Raw genomic sequence first — 19,590 nt, forward strand, 5'->3', positions numbered from 1 at the left:
GGGAGATGTATTGACTTAGGTTACTTATTGTCCTTAGACCTATTATGAGACTTATTATGGTTTACATTTCCGCTATTTACTTATGTTTCGCGACTTAGGTGAAATTTGGGGATTTGCGTCGTGACAGACGAACAAGATAACGGCGAACTACGATGGCATTGCCCACAAATAAATGGCTGTTTTCACGATTGCATCTTAAACATAAGTCAAATAGGAATTTCTTTCAGAACTTAAGCTGGCAAGGTATCATTTCCAAAGCTTGAACAATGTCTTTGATTGTGAAGGTACATTTGAATGTTTACAATCTATATAGCTAAACAAATTACCTACAGGTTTGTGTGAACTGCAGATGTACAACCACAACTTTGAGAATTTACAGAATTAGTGCATGGAACTGCATTTACTGATACAACCTACAAAGAACAAATTGGACAATATATGAGCTTAAATCTCAGAGTTGCTTAACCTGCGTACATACATGACTACTTATACATGATTAGAAAAGGACCAAATATATCTGAATAGGTGTTTGTATCTATTTGCTCGTTGCCGAGTCACCGGATTTCAACTCTTTCTCCAGCTCATCAAATTCCCAGTCACCAATCTCTTCCGCGGAGTAATCGCGATTTATCTTACCAAATTCAGATTCTAGCTTTGCCAAATCTGCTTCAGGGTCCAGGACCTGCTCTGTTTTGGCAGATGGTGGCTCATTTTTCTTCTTTTCCCCAGATACAGCAATTTCTATGGCCTGCTCTGAAGGATGCGAAATATTACCATCTACCATTTCTTCTTCCTCTTCGACTGGGATTTCCATTTCCAGATTCGGTCTTTCAATCGATTCGAATTCCTTTCTTAGCTTCTCGATGTTTTCAAATAGCTTTTTAATTTTTGGATCGTCTTTCCTAAAGAAAACGGCAGAAAGTAATTTCTTTTATAGAGCTTTTTATCCAACAAAAGATATAATAAAAAGAAAACACTATAATGCACAACCAAACCTGCAGATTTCCTCTTGTTGAGTGTAGAACTGCTCCCTCATGTTGTCAACTACACTAAAGGTGGTCACAATCTGCACTTAGAAGAGACATATACCTTGAGAAATCTAGGTTGGTTTTACAAGGCACATGCAACAAAGTAGGAAAGACCAATTCACCCAAATATGCTTCTGAACTGATTTTTAGAAGGTATACTTCGGGTTTGTTGGTTTTAAGAAATCCTTTAACTAGGATATCAGACAGCAACAGAAAAGTGAATGGATAATATGTGGTTCTGTTTTTCTACCTTGGTTTCATAGTCCAAGTATTCCTCCTCCAGATTTTTCTTAGGACTCAATGATTTTGACCCACCAGATCCCACAACTGACCTGTCAGACCAAAGCAAAATAACCGTAAGACTCTGCAGTACATAATAGGAGAATGAACACATGAAAAAAGAGGACCTTACCCTTCACCTAAAGTCTTCAAGTTTTCAACATATTTAGCTATGCGATCAATAGAGGGCCTCAACTCTTTCTGTGCAAGCAACAGATATGGTTCAGAAAGATGTCCTGTGCTAGGCACAGGAAAAGAAACAATGATCATTTACCAATTAAGTACCTCAAAAGAAGAGAGGAGTTGCATCACCAAGTTCCCAAAATAAACCTCATGCTCTTCAAGTTCAACACTACAAAAGTAAGCGCAAACCAAGAATTCATTCAGGCTAACATTTAACAAACTAAAACAAAGTTATATTTCAAGATCCTTCCGGATCTGGAATATGGAAGACTGATTGTGCAGTATATCCAGTAACATACTTGACCTCCTTGTCTTTACTCTCTGTGAATGAAGACTGAAGTGTCCAAGTATCTTCTAAAAAATTAATCCATGTACTAAGGATATTTCCTTCAACTTTACAAGAGCCAATGGATTTCGTCAGCTCATCTTCCTATGAGGATGAAGAGATAGGTCATGGCAAGTGCAAGAAATGAGGATAGGAGACACATAACAGGTATACCCCGGGAACTGGAACTAGAAGCAAAGAAAAGGGAATTAATGACACAACAGATGTTCAAATAAAAGACACACCCTAGTTTTCAAATGAGCAACAATCTGATCATTAGCTTCATAGAACTGGTCCCTCTCTTCTCGGACATTTTGAAGGCGTGCATTAGCAGCAGCCAATGAGATATTAACCTGAAAGAAGAACCCATTAGCTAGTACCAAAAACATGAACACTAGCACAAAAATCAAATGCAAATTCAAACAATTTGATCATTAAAACCAACGTTGATCCCCTTTCAAAGCAATTCAACTTGATAGAGATAGAGAATAATAAATTATCAAAAATATTGCATCAACACAGATGGTGCAGTCACTAATCATGTAAGTCATTAAATAATAAAATTGGTTAAGGGATACATCATCTTAACCTCAAAAACTTTCTAAAGAGGTTACTCAGAGCACAAATGTCTCTAATATTCAAACTATGTTCTGACAAGTTTCTTAAACGGAGCATAGACCTATATCATTTCAGAATTGTCAAAGCTGCTTAAGCCCTGAAGCGAGGCATAAAACATGTTGAGCGCTTCACCTTGCTTTATGGGTGCTTCAATGTCGTTATCAGGGTTTTAAGGCATACTTTTCCTTGCCAATGAGCATAATCCTGAAGAGTCAACACTAAACAATTGATATTTCATTTTATTGTGAAAAAAATTCAAGTTCTTTGCCGTATATTTGTTATTCATGATTATGATTATTAATCTTGGACTACCCATACATATTTGTATTTTTTCTCCATTTGCGCCTATTTTAATTAAAGCCAACACTTTATTTGAGCTTTGCGCTTAAAGCCCCAAAGGACATTAGAGATTTTGTGATTTTCACTGTTGATAATATTGCATCATTTTCGGAGTCATGAAAGAGAGAATGACACCTTTTTATAAAATCACATGATTTTTAACAGGTTCTAAATTCTTAGAAGATAATTTGATTTTTTATTTTTTGATAAAGTACAGGTAATCTTATTCAATGGTGTTATTTTGTTCCCACATTTATCAATAACTCCTAGTCATATCTCCATGTAGTTATTTTTAGCTCGAAGGGGTAACCCTAAATAAACAGAAGGGAATATATCCACTTTACAACTAGTATGCTAGCCAGTTCTTTGATACAACTCTCAGCATTTACTGCATACACGTCGTATTGATAAGTTAATCTTCAACCCTAAAACAGCTCCAAAAGCAATCAGAACACCCTGAGATGTAAAACTTGTCCCGTTTCAGCTTCACACAGTATTAAAGTGTCATCAACATATAAGATTTGTGAAATAGACGAGCTAATGTTTCCCCCAACTTCAATCTGAATGCCCTTAATCCACCCCAAAACTTAATACTTTTTTGAGCATTTCCTAAGCACCTCCACTACAATCACAAATGAAACATAGAGAAAGGGAAACATTTTACCTCAATCCCCTAAAAGATCTCAACAATCCTTCCGAATTCCCATTAATCAAAATAGAGAACATGACTTGAAATACAAGCAATCATCCAATTTATCCATTATTTCCCAAACTTCATTTCATAACATCTAAGAGGAACTGCCAGCTCACATGGTCATGTGCTTCACTTCTTTTTCTATGTCCAGCTTGCATAAACTCTAGGTTTTTTATTCTTTGAATGATGATCTAGGCACTCGGTGGCCATCAAAGAAGCATCTTCAACCTCTCTGTCAAGGTCCTGGCAATTATTTTACGGAAAAGGTCCAAATATACCCCCGTAATATGAGAAAACAGCCAAATATACCCTTCGTTATACTTTGGGGCCAAATATACCCCTACCGTTATAATTGGGGGTCAAATATACCCCTCATCCATTAAAGTTGTCTAAGATGGACATCCAATCCTACGTGGCTGCTACACATTTGGTGAGATGGATGCCACATGGCGTGCCACCTCAACACCCCTAACCCATTTTACCCCTCCCCTCTATTTGTTTTTCCACCACTAAAATTTCTTTCCCCTCCACCACCATTGCCACCATTGCTGCCACTACAAACACGCCCTCTGGGATTATTATTCCTTCCACCAATTTACTACTTCCCATCGTCACTACCCGCAACCAAATTGGAAACAAACTTAAATTTCCACTTAATGTTACTAATATCACAATTTTAAAAGAAAACAAAATTGACTAAGAAACATTGCTCAAAAAATATCTAAACAAGATTTCTGAATTTAAGGCAAGACCAATCAATTTCTTTTTAGATACGTGAAGGCAAGAACCAATTCCTTGAGCTGCAGAGACAGTTAGAACCTTTTGAGAGCAAGACATTTCTTTGGCCAAACACTTCCCTGTTGAAAATTTTTGTGAGTTCCCTTTTAACAGAATACAAACACACCCTTGTCCGACGTGACCATCCTTTTCGAAGCAGCAGTACCAACAATCCTCTCAAGCTGAGTTCAACAGAGAGTAGATTATGCGGTAAGAACACTACAAAGGAAATCAAACAATTGCAAGGGGTCAATTTTTGTTATTCATGGATATAACTGTTGGATTCAGAACGTGTTTTGTTTGAATAATATAGAGATGGTTGTGGTGGCGGTAATGGTGGCAATTATGGTGGAGGGAAAAAAAATTTAGTGGTGGAAGAACAAATAGAGGGAAGGGGTAAAATGGGTTAAGGGTGTTGAGGTGGCATGCCACGTGGCATCCACCTCATCGAATGTGTGGCAGCCACGTAGGATCGGATGTCCATCTTGGATAACTTTAACGGATGAGGGGTATATTTGAACCCTAAATATAACGGTAGGGGTATATTTTGCCCCAAACTATAACAAAGGGTATATTTGGCCCTTTTCTCATAGTACAGGGGTATATTTGACCCTTTTCCGATTATTTTATAGATACTTCCAACAAGCTAATGGGCCTGAAATCCTTAATCTCAGTAGTTCGTTTTTTCTGAAGGATCAATGCAATAAAGAGTGCATTGAAGCTCCTTTTAAAGGTGCCCTGCTCATGAAAAAATTCTCTAGTCTTTAATATATCCTTTAAGATGTGCCAGCATTTCTGCAAGAACGTGTTACGTCCATCAAGTCTAGGGGCTGTCTCCAATGAGTTGTTTCATAGCAGCAACAATTTCCTCTTCAAATATGTGTCTCCGGAGCCAATTATTTTCCGTTTCCGTCAGTAAATTCAAATCTTCATTCTTCCCTTTAGGCCTCCAATTCTCACTATCTGAAACAACATGCAAGAATGTGGCTTTTAATTCGTTTTGTATCATTCAACAGCTTGTCATCTGTTGCCCATTATGTCAATGTTAACGTACCTCTTATGAGCATCAGCCATCTTATGAAAAAAATATTGTATTCTCGTTATTTTCGTCAATGGAGGACAAATTTGGACTGAAAACTTAAGACCTGTAGAAAATAGAAGGATTTCGTGCCGTAGGCCTATTGCAGGGGACATTGAGAAGATTTTGGAGCCAGTCCATATGCGACAGATATATAAGCTCACATCGCACGGCTAGCACGCGAGATCGAGGGACATCACCCAGTCTCCCGTGTAGCGACCTCATCGGGGGCGTGCATTAGCTATTTTTCAAGAAGAAAGACTGAGGGCCAAATTTCCTGGCCTCATTTTTAATAGGACTCCAAATCAGAAAATAGAATTTCCTACAGCTATAGAAGTAAGTTATCTTCTAATCAGTCCCTTAGAGAAGAGAAAACTGGAAAAATTCGCCGGACAGATCTGTCTCGCCAGAAAACCAAGTCTGCCTCACTGGAACCCTTGCTCCGGTGATCGGAAAAATCTAAAACTTGGTGGGTGGGCTCAGAATTGATATGCAAATCAAAGTAAGAAAGAATCATGAAAAAGTTCTGCCGGAAGTAGCCTTTACGGACAGCTTCAAGGGGAGAGAAAACTCGACCTCTTTTTTTAAAGGGGAAAAAAAAAAAAAAAAAAAAAACTAATGGTGCGAGGAAGAAAACTCAGCTCAATAGGCAGCAATGGCTGTGATACCATGTAGAATTTGAGAAATAAGAGAAGACTTCTTTGTATTTCGGTATGTTTTTACATCTCATGAGAAGGGGTATTTATACAAGTGAATCCTAACTAATTGAGGAAAGTCAATCAATTACAATAGAAGGAAAAAATGTATTCCTATAATTACACTAGGATAAGGAAAAATAAAGTCTCCTAAAATCATTCTAATTAATTAACACAATCAACAGTATCAAATGGGTTCGATATCAATGTACTAAAACTTTCAAAATACTAAGAACCTACTGGTAGTTGGATATAATTATATACATACATCGAATGCTTTAACCCAAAGCCATGTAACAGAACATAAGAAAAAAAAATAGATCAAAAACATCAATGTCGTCCTTGTATCCTTTGTTGCTTATGAAAGATAGAAAAGGGAAGAGATTGGAGTTAATCCCAGAAACTCAAAGATCATGTTATTCCAGCAATTCCAAAATTTAATTGAATGAAGGAGTCAGCATCAGAATCAGCTGTGTGTAGTAGAAGAGCTCTAGCTTACTGAAACTGATACAGAAGCAGCTAAAAGAGGATTAGTTCTTGCATGGTTAACATTTTCTGATTTCCAAAGAGCTGGGAGCTTATTTTATATAATATCTTTATCATACTGAATCATATCATTAAGATATTTTAGGTACAGTTGATATATGCAAGAGAGAGTAAAGGTATAATGTGACAATTAAAGGTGATCATGTTGTCTTCACCTACCATGATAAACCTGTACATGAAATATACCAGCAAAGAACTCATTCAATCCAAAATATAGTAACAACGTCACCAAGGGAATGCCTTCTATCAACAACACAGTACCTGTTTCAATTGAGCTTCAATCTCATCTCGTTGTTTCTCCAGTGTAGAAATCTCAGCCGCTAATTCCTGAAAACACAAGCAAATGAACCCCAAACCCAAACCCTTTAGGCTAAGCAATCCCAGAAACCTATATTTCGCATATACTCTTCAACCACCACCGGTGCAAAAGCACTTTGTTTATAATTTAACATCATCCAAGCATGTTACCTCCTCTACTTCACCAACTTCGCTAGTCTTGGCCACACGAAATTTTAGTGCCTCTTCTTTCTGAGTTCTGTCAACAGCAAATAATGATAATAAATCAAGTAGCTATATAGACACACTAAGAATCAAGTAGCAGCAAAAACACCTCACTCAATTCATTATTAAGTGATGTCATCATTCAACTATTACTATCAGTGTTTCCCATGTTTAATGTTATTTATCTTTTATCTGTTAGTCAGAAATCTGATCTCATCTATTAAAAAATGATCTTACCTTTAGTCAGAGATAATGTTCTAGTAATACGAAAGTAAAACATCATAATTGATGAGAAAACAACCGAAACTAGAGAGTCTCCATAATCCCTAGGATCCCGGCATAAGTCTAAATATACATCTTACATGTTTCTCCAGATAACCAAATTCTTCCCCGAATGAGAATCATATACTGAGCTTAGTAGTGATATAAGCCTAGTTATAGTAGGTCAAAGAGAAAAGTAATCGAAATCCGTTGTTCAAAATTATGAGGCAGAGATGTAGCATTCTGACTTTAGTTTCAGTGGAAACTGGGTAGATATGTCACAAGTGGAAGGAGAAGGAGCGCCTAGACATAGACAAAATCTTCCAAAATTTCAACATGTGGATTTACATGTATTAAGCAACACCAGGAAACTAAAGGTGTTAACTGATTATTCTTGAAATCAATCAAGATGAAGGTTGGACAGACATAGCAAACAAAATCTTGAAGTTTATTCAGAAAGAGATTTATCTATGATGACAAAACCTGAAGAGAGATGAAGATGCAGTCAGGTGGAAACTATGGAAGAGAGGCCGATCAGAGTATTCAAAAGTGAAAAATGCAACAAAAAAAAAAAAAAGGCGCCAAACTCTGTTGTGGATTTAAGCGAAAAGCTCAATCAGAGCGTGGATTTAGTGAAGAAAAGCGTCAATGAGGAAAAAACAGAAAATACAAATGTAATGCAAGAAAATGTAACTATCTAGACAGACAATAATTATTTGGACAAGAGAATGGAAGTCCAATAATTAAGCTATATAGGTGTGATTAAATCATGTCAATCAAGTTCGGGAACCATCTTAAATTTTTTATTTAGATGAAAAAAATATAGCTTTAGGTTTTCAGTGGCTAGCTTTCTCATTCGTTTGGCCATGAGAATTTTTCACTTTTCTTCCGAAATTTTTTCACTTTATTTGAAAATCAGCGTTTGCCCATGAAAATTCCAAATACAACTTGAAGTTGTATTTTGGAATTTGAAAAACACCTAAAACCATGCTTTCACCTTTTTCACTTTCAGTACATTCAAACAACCAAATATTCTTTGCAAAAACTATAACCAAACACAACTCCATCTTCAACTCCAACTTCAAAATTCCACATAAAGTGAAAATTATTTGATTTTCATGGCCTAACGCCTACTAAATTTTTGAATTTGTCTTTCAGTGATTAAGAATAGGAAATTCAATTTTCAAAAAAAAATTGAATATCCTATTCTTAATCACTAAAAGACAAATCATGACATTTTCTTTAAATATAATGTATCACTTTAGTCAAATATATATTGTCTAGTGCTTTGTTCTTAAAGATTGAGCTCATCAGTGAAGATGTGCACGACTTACCACCTTGATGCTAACATTAAAGCGCCAACTAAGTGAGGGGAAACACAAAAAATGAGCTTCCCCGAGCTTTACGGATTAAACGAGCCTTTAACAACACTATCAGGAACATCAAAAATCAAAGGTGCAACGACTCATGAGAAATGAGGAGCCATTAATTGAAGTAGAAGACTGGTTTGGAAAACCTAGGTCAAAGATCCCGAAAATAGAAGATATTCAACAATGGCTTTCGTTTTTTTTTTCTTTTTCTTTCTCTCTTTTTTGTAACTGAGAAATCGCCGATGCTTGTGGTACACGGTTCGACATTAGGTGGACAATGTACCCACCCCTCTACCCTTCTTAACTTAAATACCAGACTTTTGTCTATGGCAGGGCTCGAACCCATGGCATGTACCTAACCCACACATCATGCGTTGCGATCTTACCACTAGATCAAAGCCATGGGAGTTTATTATTTGGACAACCTGCCAATTTAAAATTTAGTATGAGAAAGCTCGCCAGTGAAACGCTTCTCTCCCCCCATTGTTTTGTCTCTCCCTTATTCTGCTCTCTTTCTTTGCTTTCTCATCTTCCCTGGTCCTTCTACCCTACTTTCTTTTTCGTACTACTTCAATTTCGGTATCAAAGCACCACACTTTATACCCTTGTCAGCATTATATACACAATAGAAAATGAGGTGTTGTTCCAAATGGAACCATAAGACAATTCAAAATAAGCCCTTCTAAAGACATAATTAACTAATTATCTTGAGAACTTGCTCAAACATGAGATAACTTTTTTATAGAACCTACTCAATAGACAGATTTAATATAAATAGCTTCCAGAATGTCTCACTGAAACAAGCAGCAATCATAATTTGATCCACCAGCAAGCCAAAATGGTAATTCGACTAGGCTCTACTATTAACCTGTTAAGAGTTCAAGCTGCAAATGGAGGGAACAAGTTCCCTTCTGTCATAAATTGACAAACCGACAAAAAAAAAAAAAGCGTTACTTCATAGAACAGCTATGTTGATAATTTACTTTAGCATAGATGAGCAACAAAATTGCTCACTATCTAATAATAACCAGAGATGACAAATGATCTACCTGTCTTCTTGAAATATAGGATCAACCTTTTACATAAGCATTAAAAAGGTTGCACTTATATGTCCTATGTATTTCGACAGTAGTTCATCTTGTGTAAGGAAGTGAAATTTAAACACCCCCTCCCCCCAACTACACTATTATTTTCCTTCTTTCGTTTTGGTTGAAATCCTTTAAGCAGATTCCATTTTAATAACCTTCCCACACCCCAAAAAAAAAAAAAAAAGGGGTTTGTTTGCGAACGAAGTAAATTGTTGGTGTATAAAACTTACAAGATATGCAACACAGGAGTAGAGCGTATCTGGTTTAGGGAGACAGCTCCATGTGAGTAATGACCTTAAGCTAACTTAGAAGCAAGAGAAGACAGCTCCTTTAAAGAGACAGGTCTTCCTTTACCAAATGGAAACACAAATAAAAATAAAGATTGCAAGAATCGTATACAAGGCCAAGATAACGGTGCTCTTAGTGATGAAGCGAACAATTTGCCAATATACAATGGGACTTTCTTTTTTTGGTAAAGTTTGCCACTTAAAAATGGGATTAACAAAACACAAGGACGTCGCAATTGAAATTTGCACTTCCAACCTGTGGTCTGAGATCTTCTTTTCAGCTTTGCAGGTGGAGCTAGCAAGAGATTCAGATAAGACTTTTAACTTATCAACCTGCAAACAGTCAAATATTGCTTTAATCTTGTGAAAGATGCAACGAACAATTGATATAGAAGGAGGAATGAACTTTGCTGAAAATGTTGTGCCACGTTACTCATTAATGTATAAGGGGATCCACCAATGTTCTTTCCCATAAACAAACTATACCAAAACAAATTGCATGAAGCATCTTGCTTTCTAGAACTTGAGAGGAATTAGGACAAGCTGACAAAAATGGTCTGTCAAAATAGGAAATATAAGACAAGAGGCAGCAAACAACCTAAGAAAATAAGTTGACATTAAAAAGATATGCTTGATACACACCACAAAGAGAAAAGTCCCAAACACATACTCTACCTATGTTTCATTTTATATTATACCGTTATTATTTGGGGAGTCAAGTAGTTTTTATTAGACTACAAGTTTATAAACATTTGCTAAAGATTTTGAATTTTAAAAGTTATGAGCTGCCGTACTTTTTATGTAGCTTCCAAAAAATTTAAATTATTTTATATAACTTAGGAGATCAATGTCCGAATTGAAACAGCAAATTAAATGGTTCGACCCGCGGAACTCCGATCCCCTTCATTTTTCTTGAAACGGAGGAGTAAAAAAGATAGAATAAAAGCAGCTAGAATAAAAGCAGCTGGTTGACAAAATATAGTTGTATAAGTAGAACACAAAGCACCACTGGAAACAAAGAATGGGTAGGAGTAAGAAAGGCTTAAGATTTCTATGAAACTAAAAAATTTCATGAGAAAACAAATTTAACAGAAGGCATACATATCAATGATAGAAAACTTGACAATATGGTCAGGAGTAATGACTTCAAAGGAATCTAGACCGTACCAATATGGACATCAAATATTATTGAGTGTTTGATTACCAGCCTGATGTAGCAATAACAAACAACATATCAAATGGAAAGATGAGCATAATGTGATTTGCCACAAGATGGGGAACCATAGTTCCTGTTTTTCAGAAAATTATATTTTAAACTAACAGCTTAGAGTGGTGTACCTTCTGAACATGGACTTCAGGAGAGTCCCCATATTTAAGAGCTTTTTTCTTCAGTAGAAGTCCTTCTAATTTGGAGCAGACCCGAATATGTGCAAGTGCTTCTTTCAGAGCCTATCAATAAAATAAGAACTGTTGTATTCAATCATGTCTTCTATTTCTAATGACAAAACAAAAAGGAAGTTTTAGCCTAATTTATGAAGTACTAAGTAATTTTTTATTAATTTTAGTTTCTTATCATGTCCGTAGCATAAAACCCAAAACTCCTTAAATTAAGGCCCTGGGAGAATTCTATTTGTGGTGATGCTGAGGGTTGAGGCATGGTAACTTACCAACCGTTTTAAGTACAATTATCCATTGTTGATGCAAAGGGGAAAGCTCTCTCTTGCAGTAACATCATATAAAATTATGAGACCTTACAAAAGGTCTACAACTAAAACAAACCACGAATACTTTTTTTTTTTTTTAATCTGTAACCATGAATATCTTTTTTTAATGAGTAAACTAGAACCATGAAAACTTCTTTTTAGTGGGTATATCTTTTCCTTGAAAACCCAAAAAAGTGAGCAAAAAAGAGTTAAATCTGAAACCTGAGAAGGAGTTAAAACTGAAAACTAGAAAGTGAGGTCAAATAGAGTTATGCAATACACGTATCTTACATTTCATGGATGTAAAGCATCTACCTTACCACCTTAGAAAAAGTCACTTGACCATATTTAGAAATCTGAAAGACGAACTATATTCATGAACAGGGTGTTAACAGACTGGCAAGAAACAGAACAACAATGGAGGGAACACCTGGATGTCGCATACTTCCCTCTACTTAAAAACATGTCATTTTCATATATAGTCCATTTACATTTTTCAAATACATATTAAGATAAGATAACCTATCTAAACTTAAGAAATACATCCTCCAAGTAACAATACATTACAAGTTTCATAATATAAACTCATTTAACAAATCAATTTCAAGTAATTATACAATATTAGTTTGTTTATAAAGTATATTACTGCAATGGAGAGTAATACCTGAATATCGCGTGCTTCCCTCTCCTTCAAAATCATGTCATTTTAGTATATAGTTCCAGTTATATTCTTCAAATACAGTTTAAGATTTGCAGAAATTTCTGAAATACATTATTCAGAAGTTTCAATTATGTTAACTCATTTAACCGTTCAATGTCAAATAATTGTACGATGATTGTTGTCTATAAAGGATGCTACTATAATAACTTGGAATTCATCTCCGTGTCATGCTCAAATTGATTATGCCACCTCTTAAAAAGGGAAACAACAGAACAGCAATAAGGTACACCTCTTAAAAATAAAATTGGATAAGTAAGCCATAAGGTTCACCTCTATTGAAGCAACGGTCTCTTGGGACATCACTTCATGACCCTCATCATTTGGGTCCTTCGCTGCTTTTATTTCACCAAGTCTTTTCTTCAACGAGGAGACTTCAGCATCAATTCTGCAATGCAGAAAGACGAATGAGGCAACAATGTCAGTTTTAACCTCTCCCTGACAGGTTTAAACATTTTTCACAATGTATTCAATTCAATGCTTATAAAAAGTTTAAACAAGAATTTGGTTTTTAACTGAGCTTCACTTATGAATTTCAAGTACGCTATTTCTAGGACATAAGTAGACCACAAACAAATGAAAAACAGAAAATATATGAAACAGTTCCTTGCTCATGTTTCAAGAACTTGACTATAGCAATTATTCAAATCATTCACAAGTTGAAGACTTCCTTTCCTTTTTGGATAATTCACGAATTGAACAATGGTAGTGCCATTTATTTTGGTATAAGTACTGATATGGCCAGTTACCCCAAAACAAATGCAAAATAGAATACGTTTAATTATTCGGTGTTTCATTTTCCACTCTCAGAAGGCCTACAATTATGTCTTCATTTGCATTACTGGAAAAAGTAGGGAACAAAAGAAAAAAGGCATTGACTTAGAATATTTGTTTTTTAACAACATTATCATTTTCTCTATCATAAAGAGCAAATGAGCATAAATCTCCCCCTGACCTAAGTAAGAGCCCTTAAATAATCGCATAAACATACCAAATTGTAATCAAAGATGATAATACATGGCAGCTTCCTCTCAAAAATATTTGGCTTCTGATAGCCAAGTATCAAATACACAAAAATGTCAAGAACGTGAAGTGTCCTAAATCTCCTCGAGCTGCCCTCTTTTGAAATTGTTACCGAGCAGCAACCACTCCTCCCGCATACTGTGGATGCCCCAAATGTGTCAAAACCTCCTCGAGCTTCCAGCTTCTCAAACGGATGAAAGCAGAACCTAGAGATAGTGCCGAACTATCTAGAGAAGGCCCAAAAACGGATGAATGAAGCACGATGATCAGAATCACCGCTTTGTGGAAAATCAAGCTGGGGACAAAGTGATAGGCGAAAATACCAAAGCGCTACCTGTTTGCGGGGACTCATGACCCTTGCCTATTTCAAAATAAACATTGGACTTTTGTCCACACAAAAACGCATTGGGAAGTGGCGTGCCATGTAGATAACCCAGCTTGGTAGAAAATTTATCATGTTAGTTTGATGAAGCCTTTTTAGGAAGACAAGGATGATCCTTCAAGAAGCCAACTCACCAAACCCGGCATCCGAGAGAATAGATCAGCCAGAAAGAAAGTAGTAGAAGCTATCCTTGTTGACTGAACGATTCATGCCTCAAAGAAGGACCATCAAGAGTTCCCGGTGAATGGCAACAATGTGATGTAGAGGAGAACACTTGGGAAAGGGAGAAAGACCTCAAATCCTTCAAGCACGACTATCTTACAAGGAAGGTGCCGAGGACGTCACCAACTCAGGTGAGGGAGAATGTTGTGGGTTGCTTTCCAGCCCCATGACCCCTTGGTCGCGCCCTGGCAAGCCTCCCCGCGCCTAGTGCCATGGATAGCCTCGTGGTCTTCGCTGCGCCAAGTGACAAGCACGTCTGTGCCTAAGTTGCCCCGCACCTACACCAGGAAAAAAGAAACAACACCCCTCAGCAGGAAGATCCTGCAATGCGCACGTTGTTGGTGCCAGCAACAGATGCCCCATAGGCAGCCTCTGTGCAGCCAAGCCCAGCTCAGCGTGAAGGCCCTGAAGCCAAAGACGAGGATGCGGCCCCTCCAAGTGTCGCCCAGTGGACCAGCTATTCCTTTATATAAGTCTAGGTCCTTTTCCAAGTAAATATAAAGTAGCTTTACTTCCTGTATTTCCATTATGGCTTTCTAGCTTATTGATGTCATTTCCTGCAATTTTGGCTTTTCTTTTTAAAGCATAATAGGGGGGACCAAGTAATCGAAGTTTTCAAGTAAGCAAACTCAATTCTCTGTATTGGTGTCTTTCCCCCTCGACGTCGTGTTGCTTTTCTGTAAAAGCTGTTTTCATTAATAGAAACAAGCTTTCGCCACTCTTTTCAGATCTGTTACTGCTCACTATGATTTTGACACTGGCTTTCTCGTGCGGCACTAACAATCTAATCTGGCGTACGGAGAGGGCCTTCAGTTGGCGGATAGTAACCACACAGACATCGATTACTGAGCCTCATGTCCCCCCTCCAAGACATCTCAGGAAGGCACTGCATGACAGCATTAAGGGAAAAAGGAAGGGAACCAAAAAAAGGCAATAACTTAGAATGTTGTTTTTTATTATATTATTTTTTTCTCTATGGACTATTGCAGAAAATAATATAAGAGATTCAAGCTACAAAGATGATCTCAAGCTCACATCATTCATACTTGCAGAGAAGCTAATATGTTGGCTTAATATGCTGGATGATTTCATGGCAAACTTAGCTTTTGAAACTCCAGACATGATAAAGATTCATTCTTTCATGGAGCTGCCTTCACAAGCTCGCAGAATAGTTAACGTGGACAAGAGTCAAATTCCAAACTTCAGGATCAGAACAAGGAAGATAGCAAGATGATGAAAATGCAGATGGTTTCTATACTTCTAATCTTATTTAGCTGCCAAGAGATCCAAGAAAGAGGATGCAGGCAGAAAGCTGGGTGAACAAACATGAGAAGCTGTCCTTCAGATGATAAACTTTCAGATCACAGCTTTAGAATTACACTGTTTAGATACATTATGGCTTATTTGATAGTTTCTAGCTTACGATTATTTTTTCTAATTCTAGTTAGTTCAAACTTTAGACATTTTTGTATTCCTTGATTCTTTGCTTTACTATCAATAAAACATCATTAGGCAACTGTCTGATGATATATTTAATCACAAAAAAAAAAGTGAGCACAAGTCTTCCCCTTTACTAATCGGATAAAGATACCAAATTGGAATCAAAGCTCATAATACATAGCAGCTTCGTCTCAAAAAGATTTGGCTCCTCACAGCCAAGTATCAAATACACAAAAATGTCAAGAACATGAAGTGTCCTAACAAGAAATTACCTCCCCAGATCAGCATTAATTTTCAAACCAGTGATAGCACTTTCTGCAAACTGGAGCAGCTCATCTCGCTTTACCTGTCAAGAGAAAATTATGTTTGTATAGCAAGTCATGACAGCAAGGTTTGGTCTTTTAGATAACATTTTCTTTGTAGAGATGTAAATATTGTGTTATAATAGAGGGGACTTGCCTAAAAAGTTCACAGCAAAATAGATTAGGCAAAAGCGGACACTGGAAACAAGTGCAAAATTTGCTTTTGAGAAATGGAATGGAGTGAAGCAAATAGAACTACATTAATTACTTGAGATTGGTCAATACTCAACAACACATAAGAAATATTTGCACATGAGCACAACCAAATTGTACAACAAGTATGACAAAGTCTGAAGATTCTCCTAGTGCTCCCACCCCTGTAGACTTTGATTCACATATGGAACAGACAGAAAGTGTGCTAGAAATATACAAATGAACATGGAAAAGCATAAGAATCTCACTGGCCTAGATGGAATACAGATAATAACATTCAGAATGAACAAAGATGTGAAGAATGTAGGCATCCCAAGTAATGAACTTCAGACACCAAGCCCCTGGGGAAACTACAACATATCAGACAAAGTGGTCCATTAGCAAGGACTTCTGCAAATAGCCCTTATAAGTATTTTGGGGTATCTATATCAATAAAAAATACAACAGAGGTTTCAAGGAGACGGAATTTTCGTTTTCCACAAGCCGAGTATTTGGTGAAATGGACCTAAAGTTAATAGATATGTTAACTTTTTATAAAGTAACAAGATTTTATCGATACAACAACAACAACAACAAGAAGCCCAGTATAATCCCACCATGTGGGGTCTGGGGAGGGTAGAGTGTACGTAGACCTAACCCCCACCTTGAAAGGTAGGGCGGCTGTTTCCGAAAGACCCTCGGCTCAAGAGAGGAGAACAAGGAAAACAAGACAAAAGGTCAGATAGGGCCAAGCATACCGAAAACAATATGAAACAAGGAATAACAAAAGCGAGAAAGTCATGGAAGAACGATCGGTAAAGAAAGGAGCATTAACTACTATAGATACATAGGATAAACAAAGTACACGCCCAACAAATATAAGCGAAGTCAAATGCGTAAATCAAATGGCAATAAACAAATGAGCAAAACTGCAACTCCTATGGTGAAAGGATAAGCCACCTAGCCTTCTATCCTAATCTGAGTCCTCCACAGCCTCCTATTTAAGGTCATGTCCTCGGTGAGCTGAAACTGTGCCACATCTTGTCTAATCACCTCTCCCCAATATCTTCATTCCTAATTCTATCCCTCGTAGTGTGCCCACACATCCACCGCAGCATTCGCATTTCCACGACTTTCATCTTCTGAACGTGACATCTCTTGACTGGCCAACACTCCGCTCCGTACAATAAAGTCGGTCTAACCACCACTTTGTAGAACTTGCCTTTAAGTTTTGGTGGCACTTTCTTATCACAAAGACTCCGAGGCGAGCTTCCATTTCATCCACCCCGCACCAATACGATGTGAAACATCGTCGTCGATATCCCCATCTCCCTGTATAATAGACCCAAGATACTTGAAACTTCCTTTCTTTTGAATGGCCTGGGTACCCAGCCTCACTTCCTCGTCAGCCTCACGCGGTACACCACTGAACCTGCACTCCAAGTATTCTGTCTTGGTCCTACTCAATTTAAATCCTTTAGACTCCAATGTCCGTCTCCCCCCTAAGAACCTTATCGTTAACACCGTGCGAGTCTCGTCAATCGTGACTATGTCATCCGCGAACAACATACACCAAGGCACCTCACCTTGTATTTGTTGCATCAATTCATCCATCACCAAGGCGAATAAACAAGCAAGAGCCGATCCCCGACGCAACCCCATCGAACAAAGTGGAAGTGCTCCGAGTCTCCTCCTACCGTCCTTACCTCGGTCTTATCTCCATCATACATGCCCTTTATCGCTCTAATGTACACCATAGTACACCTTTAGCCTCCAGCATCTCCATAGACCTCTCTGGCACCTTTGTCGTAGCCTTTTCTAGGTCAATGAATACCATGTGCAAGTCCCTCTTCCGCTCCCTATATCGCTCCACCAATCTCCTTACAATATGAATGGCTTCGTAGTCGAGCGCCCGCACGAATCCAAACCGGTTCTCTCGAAATAGAGACACACCTCTCCTCACCCTCATTTCCACCACCCTTTCCCACACTTTCATAGTGTGACTTAGCAGCTTGATACCTCTATAGTTGTTGCATAGCCTTTGAATGTCTCCCTTGTTCTTGTACACGGAATCATTGTACTCCACCTCCATTCTTCCCGGCATCTTTGTCTTGAATATGACATTAAACAACCCATCAGCCACTCCAAGCCACCCCGCCCGCATTCTTCTGCATTCCCCTGAATCTCGGGGTCAGTCCTGGCCGCTCTTCCCCGCGCATCCTACGAACTACTCCCTTCACCTCCTCGACCTTAATACTCCTACAATAACCAAAGTCACGACGCCTATCAGAGTGCTCCAAGTCTCCCAACACAATGTCTCTGTCCCCTCTTTCGTTCAAGAGTTCATGAAAGTATGACTGCCATCTCTGTCTAATGCGAGTTTCCTGTACTAGCACTTGGCCATCCTCGTCCTTGATGTACTTCACTTGATCCAAGTCGCGTGCCTTCTCTCTCTCTCGCCTCGCGAGCTTAAATAGCTTCTCTTCTTATCCCCACCTCTCGTCCTCTAGTCTCGCATACAGTGCGTTCAAAGGTCGCCGTTTTAGCCGCCGAAACCGCCAACTTCGCCCTCCTTTCTCGCCATCTTATACTTTTCCCTCGTTCGTCCGCTTCTCTTCATCATCCTCGCTATCCGCCAACTTCACATACGCATGCTTCTTTGCTTCTACCTTCCCTCGGGACTTCTCCATTCCACCACCAATCCCCTCGGTGCCCACCACGGCGGCCTCGTGAGACCCCCAATACCTCTCTAGCTGCTTCCCTAATGCAACTGGCCTTCCTATCCCACATACTGCTCGCATCCCCCCCTACTATCCCACGCTCCCATAGCCATCAACTTCTCCCCCATCTCTAGGGCACTAGACGGAGTCAAACTCCCCCACCTAATCCTCGGTCGGTCATCCACGACCCTCTTCTTCTTCTTCCTTCTTATCTCCAAATCCATCACCAATAGCTTATGTTGGGTCGTAAGATTCTCACTCGGTATGACCTTGCAGTCCTTACAGAGGCCTTTATCATCTTTTCTAAGCAAAAAGTCTATTTGCACGTACCACCGAGCTACGAAAGGTTACCAAGTGCTCCTCCTTCTTCGGAAAACTCGAGTTGGCTACCACCAATCCAAAAGCTTTTACGAAATCCGGAGTGAGACTCTCCCGCATTCCCCGTCCTCGAAGCCAAATCCTCCACGCACCTCGTCATAACCCCTCGAAATGCACTCCAACGTGCCCATTGAAATCTCCTCCTATGAATAACTTCTCGCAGGCGGTATACTTGCCACCACTTCGTCCAAGTCCTCCCAAAAGCGCCTTTTTACCTCCTCGTCCAAACCCACTTGTGGCGCGTAGGCACTAATAATGTTCAAGGTGAACCCTCCATCGACTAACTTAATCGCCATCATCCTGTCATTGATCCTCCTAACCTCTACCACCTGGTCTCTAAGCTCACTATCTACTAAGATCCCTACCCCATTCCTATACCTCGACTTGCCCAAGAACCAAAGCTTGTACCTGTCCACATCCTTAGCTTTAGGTCCTACCCAT

General features: G+C 38.5%; 1 protein-coding gene across 1 annotated transcript in view; it reads right to left on the bottom strand.

Moving 5' to 3' along the window:
• Window positions 1-249: 249 nt before the first annotated feature.
• LOC132050277 (uncharacterized) overlaps window positions 250-19,590 on the bottom strand; it is a 33,464-nt gene continuing 14,123 nt past the window's right edge. Inside the window, exons 6-18 of the mRNA XM_059441456.1 lie at window positions 15,830-15,903; window positions 12,764-12,878; window positions 11,408-11,518; window positions 10,326-10,402; window positions 7,031-7,097; window positions 6,824-6,889; window positions 2,061-2,168; window positions 1,790-1,920; window positions 1,593-1,659; window positions 1,441-1,508; window positions 1,279-1,360; window positions 996-1,066; window positions 250-902 (exon numbers count right to left, since the gene is read on the bottom strand). Coding sequence (XP_059297439.1) covers window positions 536-902; window positions 996-1,066; window positions 1,279-1,360; window positions 1,441-1,508; window positions 1,593-1,659; window positions 1,790-1,920; window positions 2,061-2,168; window positions 6,824-6,889; window positions 7,031-7,097; window positions 10,326-10,402; window positions 11,408-11,518; window positions 12,764-12,878; window positions 15,830-15,903 — 1,404 coding nt within the window. The 3' untranslated portion in view covers window positions 250-535. The remainder of the gene's footprint in view (window positions 903-995; window positions 1,067-1,278; window positions 1,361-1,440; window positions 1,509-1,592; window positions 1,660-1,789; window positions 1,921-2,060; window positions 2,169-6,823; window positions 6,890-7,030; window positions 7,098-10,325; window positions 10,403-11,407; window positions 11,519-12,763; window positions 12,879-15,829; window positions 15,904-19,590) is intronic.

Source organism: Lycium ferocissimum, chromosome 3 (genome assembly GCF_029784015.1).
Source record: "Lycium ferocissimum isolate CSIRO_LF1 chromosome 3, AGI_CSIRO_Lferr_CH_V1, whole genome shotgun sequence".
NCBI classification, from domain to species: Eukaryota; Viridiplantae; Streptophyta; class Magnoliopsida; order Solanales; family Solanaceae; genus Lycium; species Lycium ferocissimum.